We start from the raw sequence: 10,307 nt of genomic DNA, 5'->3' as shown, positions 1-10,307 counted from the left end.
AAAAAGACAGTCTTACTGACAATTCTTCTTCAATTTGAAAAGATGTTGCTTCACCTGTTAATATCCTAGAAATTTTCTTCATTGTTTGGAAGCCAGTGTACCTAATAATAAAAAATTATAAAAAGTAATGAAAATTAGAAAAATTTAACAAAGAATTTAAAAAATGCTTTAAAATGCAAAATACGCCCCAAAATTTTATGGAAAATGCCCTATAAATCTCAAAAAATGCTCTAAAGGACAAAGAATGTCCAAAAATGCAAATGTCATCAAAATCCGGGCATAATTGATTATTATTTTATTATTGATTTGATTTTTAATAAAACACATACTATCACATTATAAAGATTTTACAAGGGGGTACTCCCTTTTCTGGTTGTGCTCTCAAATCCCCATTACTGTTTTTGTTCTTCCCTTCAGATTTCTTCACAGTTTGAGCTTGTTTCAGTCACTCACCCGATACCTCTGTGTTTTAGACTATATTTATTTTTATTCTTTCAAAATGAAATTCTGAAAATATGTGTTTACCTGTTTTTTCTCAAATTTCTCTGTATTTGTTGAAGAAATTAAAAAAAAAAAAAATTGGTTATAAAATAACCACTGATGGCAAAAATACTTCTCTTATTCCTCAATAGATGGTGCTAATGCCAGTACTGAAGTATTTTGAGTGTTAATTGTTTAAGTCGAGCTATGATGGCTTAGGGGATAGAGCGTTCCCCTTCCAGTGAGGTAAACCCAGGTCCGAATCTCAATGATAACTGCATTCCGCATCCAGCTTGCACCGACCGCAGTGCTGGCATGAAATATCCTCAGTGATAGATGGATCACGGGTTAGAGTCCCCTTGTTGTTAGGCTAACTGGGGAAAGTTTCTGTGTTTTCCTCTCCATGTAACTCAAATACGGGTTTTATCTATCAAAAAATCCTCCACAAAGGCAAATTTCTCCCAGTACTTCGTCTTCTGGATTGGGTTCAAAATTACAAGGCTACAAAGTTGAACACCAGTAGTCGTAAACCTAAAATTGGATCGATTAGTAAAATCTCCATTATTTTATTTCTCCAATGTTAACAGGTATGCAACTGATACATTCTGTAAAACCTTTGATTTATCTAAACATTTCATTCAATATATACATTCCAATTCTGTTATGCATTTCACTACTACATGGAAACTAATTTTGTAACAAATAATTCCTACAATTTTTCTCTATACACAATAATTAATTTAAGTGCTTGGAGTCTCAGTCCAGTTTTAAGTTCTTTAAGCCAACATAAGCTAGTTAAAAGTATAAAAACCAACAAGATAACAGGAAAGTGAAATAACAAAGCATGTCAATTTTTGTAGGTAACATGCACTTTTCTCTTGTGTTGAAGATGAAGAATCATCACACAAAAATATAGCTTTAAATTAATATTGAACATGCAAGCATATCTTAATAATGTAATTAAAACCTAAACATTGAAGAGCTCTTTTATATGAATTGTTTGCCTTTAACCTTTAATTTCAGCCCTACTTATAGCTCAGTTTCTTTCAGCTTTACATTGCTCCTGCTAAAAAAGAAATTCAATTATTTTTTTTTAACAATCTATGCATTAAGTGTTTAATTTTTATATTATATAGAATTTGAAATTATATGAAATTATACTTCTAAATTACATGAAATTATACTTCTAAAATACTAGCCAAAATAAAATTTTTGCTTGCAACTCTTTTAGTGAAAAATATAGTCAATTTTTGAAAAAATTATCGGATGTAACATAAGGAACTTTTTGGTAACCAAAACCATGAAAGAATATTTTAAAAAATGAAAAAGTGAAACACGTTTATTGCTAAAAACATTAATATTAGTTTAAAAAGAGATTTAGTGGTTTCAATGTTATCCACATATTACAATACGAAATATATTAGAATATTCTGACATAAGTGTTCCCATACTTTTAAGACTTTGGAATCTTGCTGAGCATTCTTCACTGTTTAATTTCTCCAACATCTGAGTCTATGTTGTACATCGGAGGACGTGTGGTATCGGTCCTCGTTAAACTGTTCTATCGTAAAGTGCTGGTTGTTGGGCTACCAAAGCAGGGGGGCCATCCCCTCTCCAGAGGCTCAAAATTGCGATGGCGTGTCTTCGGATCATCCTCAAAGATGTTTCCCAGGCTGTCGCCAATAACGCATTGTGCACAGGGTGGCTACCCACCTGGAAAACCTTGAAAACCTGGAATTATCAGGGAATTTTTTTATACTGGAAAAAACCTGGAAATATCAGGGAAATTTGGATAAAAACCTGGAAAAATCAGGGAATTTTAATGAAAAGCTGGAAATTTTTCTTTGATAATTTTTTTAATTTCACTAATTGAAATTATTTACTAATTTTCTTAATTTAAATAATTTCATTCATTATACCCACTTTTTTTAAACGGAAATGTATCGCCAAGCAGTTGAAATATCATCAACTTCGCGATACTTTGCTTGCATCAAAATTTGCTCCATTACAGCTCTGTTAAACTAGAATGCCACATAAAATTCTCCCACGGTTGCTAAACAAATGTAGAAACCTTTGACCGCTATGGGACTGTGCAATTTAGGAAAGACTCTGGTGGAGGTGGAAAAAGGGATTAGGATATTAGCTCCTTTTTTTAAAATTCTCTCCTTGGGCTGAATCCATTTATAGCTCAAGTTTGTTCCAATGCTTTAGTGGTAATTTTTTTTCCCTAATTTGAAAACTTTATAAAATTCTCCAAAAATTAGTTGGTTATAATTTAATAATAGATTTTATATCGCATTCTTTTTCGGAAAGCTTTTCTACTCCCATTCAAAGAAATCTGCGAATTATTTTTTCTCAGCAAACCAACGAATCGCACATTTTTTTTTACAATCGCTAACAACAATGTTTGTCGACAAATCGTTACAATTGTTGCATTAATGCTAATTTTTTTCTATTTCATTTTAACCTTTTATAACATATTTTAATTTTAAAAAAAAATGTTTTTTTAAGAACCAACTATATATTAATATTTAATTTTACTCTTTTGTTGGTGAATATGATTTTTGATTAGAAATTTTGTACCAAAACATAAAAAAATAAATGAAAAAAATCTTGAAAATTGTCAAAATAAATTATTGTTTTCAAGATGATATGTAAAAAAAATAACATTTTGAATAAAATATTTTATAATATAGACACTGTTCTTGTACACATCCTGTACTTTATATGAAAAAAAGCAACAAAAACCTGGAAATTTTAAGATTTTTATCTGGAAAACCTGGAAAAATCAGGGAAATTTGAAATCGGATTTCAGTGGCCACCCTGTGTGCAGCTCTAGTGCGACATAAATAAAGTATCTACCTTCCCGAGTCAATGTTAGTGAAATGAACATAATAGTGAATTTTGCTTTTTCCACCGACACAATATCCACTTGTTTATTGAAGGGATTTGGGTTTCCAAATAGCAAATATTTCTTTGGAAAGCAAATCCAAGACCTCAAAGCATGCAGAGATGTTAAGACATTTATTGATATAGTCTTACTGTGATGCACATCTTTACATATTTAATCGATCTTTCTCTTAAAATCGGAAACTACTGCTTCCCATTTTTAATACATTTTATATCGGTCAATGAACAGCCGACCCAATTTCTTTTTAGTTTACAACTACTAATGTTCAATTCCATAGCCTTGTAATTTTAAACTCAATCCAGGAGACAAGAGAATTCCTGAATCAAGTATAGGGAGAGATTTGCCTTTGTGGAGGACTTTTTGATGTAACTAACCCACAGTTGCGTTACACTGAGAGGAAAATATCCCTCGGTTAGCCTGATTGCAAGGGGACTGTAACCCATGATCCGTCTACCATTGAGGATAATTTTACATCAGCAGTGTGTCAGTGCAAGCCGGATGGTGAATTCATATCGACCAGCCATCGCCGGAATTCAAACCCGGTTCACCTCATTGGAAGGTGAACGCTCTATCCCCTGAGCCATCACGGCGTTTTTAAGATATTTATAAACGGAAAACTCCTGACTCTGAGAAAAATATGGCAGTATGATTTGAAACTCAGCATATCAAACAGAACCCAAAATTTCCTCGTCAGCCCTCAATATTCAGTCACCAATGGCAGGCTGACAAATGGACATTTTACATCCTAATATTATTTTTGATTTAATTACTAATCCTTATTTTTTAGATCAAGTGGCTGGGTGGCGCAATTGGTTTGTTGTCGACCTTCTGAGCCCAAGACTGCGGGTTCGATCCCCGGCCCAGACACCGGATTTTCGGGATGCAGAAAATCCTCAGCGGCCATGTCGTATGATTATGTGGCATGTAAAAGATCCCTGGAGTGCCTTATTGGCTCTTGGCAATTCCGGCAAAATTAAATTCCTAGTGCGCAAATCCAAATAGAGTCTCGGTGCTGCCATGTAGTGTGGCAGAAACTAGACGTCCAAATTAACATGACCAACGATATCTCACCCATTGTGGTGGTCCTGAAAGAGTGGATACCACCTCTGGAGAACGCACTAGGTCTGCTCATCGGCAAGACCGATTGTGCAGCTCATTGGAAATCAAAAATAATAAAAAAAAAATTTTAGATCAAAAAATAAGGAATCCCTGTCTTTATCCCCAAAAAAAACCTTCATCTCTTTTTCTCTTTCAGAAAAGATATATTTTTTGAAAAAAATTTTAATTTATGATGTCAATTAAATCTGTTAATATCTTATTTGACATTGTTATGGAAAGTAATAAAATATTTAATTCTTTTACCCTAGAAAAATTGTAATCAAATCTAAAGTAACAGAAAAGCATAGCTACAGGTTCCCTTACTTAATCAGCACTATAACTAAGTGTAGGCCAAAGCATAATTTGCATTCTCCAAACACAGATTTTAACGTTCCTCTATCTTTCTCAACACATTGCGTCTAGCCTTTGTATTTGTATGGCTGACCTCTTCTTGTTCTAACCAATGTTGTTTTGTTGTTCTTTGTTATTCTTGCTCTTGAAAATGTTGTTTTCTCGGGGTTGGAATCTTTACATCAAGAGATAATAACAGCCAGCTAATTCTGTATGATTTAATTACTCTAAAAATGTTTAGGTAGTCTATATTTACTGTATACTTCTTGATTATACATTATTCTATGGATGTTACATAGTGTGTAGTGTTTTTAAAAACTGCTTAAAGGTACTTATTTTCAATTTTCGTTTTAAAAAGCCTTTATGGGTTCTTTTTTCATTTGGTGTTTTTAAAAAGTGCTTAATTTTCCCTTTTTGAAACTGAGGTTTTTTCTTCCTTTCAAGCGCCTAATTTCACATTGTTTTATTCAACATTTTTACAATTCATTCAACCACAATCCATTTCAGCGTACCGTCCTTCCACAGCGTATGAAAGTGCCGATCATTTTGCAGGTTTGATTAAATACTTGCGAGTCCGCGTGTGCGTATAGTGAGCTGGATTCGGTGAGATTATTGCACTCTCATGTGAGACTCTGCTGCATTTTGCAAGATATTCTCAATTTCAAGTTTCATTTTTCACTCTCTGAAATCAAACCAAAAAATTTCTTGATCTATAATAAGATNATGTAATGTATCAAAATTATTATTCCTTATGATTGATTTAAATTTGTTTCAAGTATTTTGTAATAATATTTAATCAGCAATTTAGATAATTTGGTTTTTGCCGTTTTTTACAAGTTTTTGCCGGTTTTTACCAGGCTGGCAAAAACTCCAACCCTGGTTTTATTCAACATTTTTACAATTCATTCAACCACAATCCATTTAGCGTACCGTCATTCCACAGAGTATGAAAGTGCCAATCATTTTGCAGGTTTGATTAAATACTTGCGAGTCCGCGTGTGCATATAGTGAGCTGGGTTCGGTGAGACTATTGCACTCTCATGTGAGACTCTGCTGCATTTTGCAAGATATTCTCAATTTCAAGCTTCATTTTCCACTCTCTGAAATCGAACCAAAAAATCTCTTGATCATTTTTTAATGACTAATATAATCAAGAAAAGAGTTCTTTGTCAAAACTAGTTATTTTATCATGATCATGTAAAGTCTTTGAAAATTATTTTGCATTTTGTTAATGTATATAGTGCTTAAAAAATACTTAAAAGGTGCTTATTTTTTGTTGAAAGATTTTGCTTTCAGGATCCATTAAATGGAGCAAAGAATTTTTTTCTTCTTTAGATCGAATTAATGCCCAGCTTTCATATTATTATGAATTGGTATTAATATTAATAATATCAGAAGTTGCTTGTAATAAATATTTAAATGAAATTTATATTTTAGTTCTAAAAGAACTGTATTTAACAATTTAATTTTTATTATTTTGAATGTTATTCATTGTCCCATAATTTTGTATATTTAAAATGAGAATTATAACATTATTGACATTTGAATGTTATTCATTGTCCCATAATTTTGTATATTTAAAATGAGAATTATAACTTGTTATTTTACTGCAAATTGTTTTTTTGATTTTTCATAAAAGTGTTTCAGTAACTCATAAAAATTCCTTAATGTTGTCAGAAATTAAATCAAGGTAAAAAACTGTTTTAAGTAGAGTTAGAAACTGTTGATGTAGTGCAAGAATTTTTAAAGTTAGGTAATCTTAAAAGCCTTTTTTTTTTACAACTTTGTTTTGCAAACCCTATATTAACCCTAGACAATTCACATCGTTTTGAAGAATACTGGCTATTTTAACAAGTAGTTTTGCGCACTTATGAAATATGAGCATTTTTGAAATAAAAAAAAACATGTTAATAAATTTATATGGTATTCATAAATAAAAAGAGTTTTAAACTAGAGTGTATAATGCTTTCTTTAATTAATTTTATTTATTGAGATGGGTACATTTATTTTCTCGAAACCTGAGCCCCAAATGGAAGATTTTATTTTGTGGTTCGCTTCTTTATTTAGTTAGTTTCAATAATTTGATTTCATTTAAAGTGTACCACAAAATTTTGTTTGAATAAGTATAATAAACAAGATGGAAAATGTGAAAATAAATGCTTGTTAATGATTTTCGGATCTGAGAAGTAAGATATTTTCAATTGAGGAAAAGTAATTAAATTTTCTAAAAATTGTTTAGTTATCTAAGTGGAAAGTAACTGATAAATTGATAAGAAATACAGATTGTTTTGCTTACAGACTTAGAAATTGAAGGGTTAGGTTCAAGAACAAAGTAATTCATAACCTTATTTACATATTTTTCTTACAACAGATCATTGTAATAACAATATCCATGCTAACAGATTTAGGAATTGAAGGGTCTGGCTTAAGAACAAAGTGAGTCCAGGTTCATGAATCTGAGAATCTACATTATTGACAACAACCAAGGTGTTTGATTATACACATGAGCCTAGTTTTTGCATGTTAATCAAAGCAGCTATATTAATTGTAGTCAAAAGAGCATTATAGTAGAAAATTACGCTGACCTGATTCTTACGCCTAGCCCCATAAATAATACATATAAGTTTAAAAAAATCTAATATTTTGTGAAATTTGTTTTAATATTTATTGTCTTTATATATTTGCGTGAAAAGAACGTTTATATTTTTAGACTGGTGACATACTGTTTGCAAAAATATTGACTGCTTGTAAAGATATGGAACCAGAACTTGTTTGCGTAGATAGCTATGGAAAAAGTGTTGGTTTTGGTGTACTTCCAGATGATGGATTTATGTTTCAAATTCCATTAGAATATGCCAGAAGGTAATAAAATTAAATTCTTAGCAAAATATTAATTAAATGTTGAATTTATTAGCATAATTAATTTAAGTATAATCTCAATTACAGTCATTTATAATTTAATATTGGAGATTAGGTTTTCTTTCTAATTTGCCTATGCTTGTGTGACATTTGCTTCATCATCAATTGTTACTTTACATCAAGAAAACTTGTCAGTGTCATTTAAGCTTTAGAGTTCTTGCCTTGTTCTGAACTTTCAGGTGATTGCTTTCCTACGTCAAAAAAATGGTTTTACTTCAGTTATTCATTAAAGAAATGGGGAGTAACAGGGATATTTCAGTACGATTTTACCAAAGGGCTCTACACTTAAAGTGCTCAGCTACATGTTGATTCAAGAAGTATAGTATTTTGATTTTTAAACGATAAGAGAACATTGCAAAATAAAACTTTATTTAAAATTTATGAGTGTTTCTAATAGGAAAATTATTAAAATACTTATTTTTAGCCATAGCAGCTGAATTTCTCAAGCAGCATTAACTTCAAAAAGCCGGATTTTGTTTTTGCTCCCAAACATTTTCAGTTAGATAATAATACTATAGAAATTTTGCTTACAAGAGAGGTCGTAAAAAGGATTAAAATTTCTATTGAAAATTTAAAATTTATGTAATTTTGTAACATTTCTATTGAAACAGGACCATTAAAAAGCATGGGTGAAATCATAGGAGGAGATAAAAATTTGCACAACTGCTGCCCCTGTATCAAAATGTGACCCTTCAAAGTTTTAGGTTATTTTCTATTAAGATTAAAAAATAATGAGTAGAAAGACAATGTATGGCAGGATGATCCAACTCATAGCTGAAGTTCTATCCCAACTGATGTTAATTTTTAAATTTTATTTATGAAAAATTTGTTAGTATTACATCCTGCTAAAAAATGTGTTTCTTATATTTAAAGTATAATTGTTGAAAAAAACTGCTTTTATAATTTAATAATGATTTAAACATTTATTTATTAATTTCAAGTGGAGAATTCTGTTTATTAGCTGAATAAGAAATTTCTTTTTTTTTTTTTAAAGTATTTATTGTTCAAAATTTAAATTGTTTTTAAAGTCAAAATTCTTACTGCAATAAAAAACAATAATTTCATTACAAAAATCTAAGAATTCTTTTTTCTCTTAATTACATTTTAATTAAAACTTCCTCCTCAATAATTTATTCTTTTGAATAAATTTTTTTTTCATTGTAAAAATGAAGAACTTTATAAAATTTAAGAATGCTTTTTTGTCAATTTATATTTATATTTCTGAAAAAAAAAACGTCCTTAAATAAGTATTTTTCAGGAAGAGAACTTTATATNATTTGAAATAGATTAAAAGAATAACACTTCTTTTCCATCCTTATTCAATGATGTATTTTTATTCACAAAATCTAATATTTGATAAAATACCTAATACTAAAAAAAAAAAATCAAAATTTTTTGTTGAAAAATACCTTGGTATACATTAAATATGGTTTGGATTTACAGTGGAATTTTCTTGCATTATCTGGACAAGTTAGGGAAATTTTTTTCCCTGAAATTATTGGGTCCCCTATTGTGGTAACCAAATATATCAAAGTGTTAACATAACATGCCTTATATAATAGTGAATTGGAGTTGTATTTTTGTAGTGGTAGACACACTAAAATGGTTGAACTGAATTAAAAGTACACATCTAAATCTTAAACTAAAGCTCACACAATGATTTCTTTAACTTTAAATATATATTAAATAGAAAACATTAAGCTGGTTCAGGTTTAGCTAGATTGCCTCAGTTCTCATTTTCTCTTTATAAATGAATGGGGCTGTATTTTAGATTCTTTTAAATGAAGCTTTTTTATTTTTCAGACTGTTACTACCCGATTCTCCAATTCTGAAGCGTTTGGGGCAAAGTCTCACTTTTGAAGTTTGTGTAGGATTGAATGGAAGGATATGGATTAAGTCGACTTCTGTTCAGAAGACATTAGTTTTAGTTCAAGCAATTAAAGTGTTAGAACATGCTACTGCTGATCAAATTGAAATGATGTGTGAAGGCATGTCCTCTGTAAATCTACACTAAATTGAACAGAAGTTATTTTTGTAAATAAAAATCTTTTATGTACATTGCAATCTTTGTCTTATGTTGTTAATTTTCTCATTATAACATCCTAATTTTACTATCATCCTTGCATATTCATCTACTATTATCCTTATTTTACAAATTTACGATGGATTTTATGATTTTTCTTATAATATCCTAATTGTATCATTATCTTTATATTTTAATCTATGTTTTATTTATCCGTGTTAGTGATTTATTTCATTTGTTAATTTGTGTTATCACACTGATAGATAATTATTTAATCTGATTAAGGCTAAAATTTTTAATTTTGAGGTGTTTCCAGAGATGCCAGCTTTATCCGGACAATGGATAAATATTTTCAAGTGGTAGTCTTTTAATGTATAATTGTTGGTTTAATAAATTCGATTTATGTAGTATTTTTTTTCTCACCACTACTTTTAAATGTGACTTACGTAAAGGCTTATGTGATACGCCATTTTATTTTTGCTAACTGTATTGATCCTTTATTAAAAAATTCAAAATTTACTCTAA

General features: G+C 30.1%; 1 protein-coding gene across 1 annotated transcript in view; it reads left to right on the top strand.

The window, feature by feature from the left end:
- Positions 1 to 9,823, top strand: part of LOC107436538 (exosome complex component Rrp40) — a gene marked incomplete in the record, with an annotated part of 14,851 nt that extends 5,028 nt beyond the window's left edge. Inside the window, 2 exon segments of the mRNA XM_016048300.4 lie at positions 7,551 to 7,702; positions 9,563 to 9,823. Coding sequence (XP_015903786.2) covers positions 7,551 to 7,702; positions 9,563 to 9,773 — 363 coding nt within the window.
- Positions 9,824 to 10,307: the final 484 nt, after the last annotated feature.

This window comes from Parasteatoda tepidariorum, chromosome 9, assembly GCF_043381705.1.
Source record: "Parasteatoda tepidariorum isolate YZ-2023 chromosome 9, CAS_Ptep_4.0, whole genome shotgun sequence".
Taxonomy (NCBI): Eukaryota; Metazoa; Arthropoda; class Arachnida; order Araneae; family Theridiidae; genus Parasteatoda; species Parasteatoda tepidariorum.
Note: the sequence above shows the minus strand (reverse complement) of the source record. Positions and strands in the feature narration are given on the sequence as shown.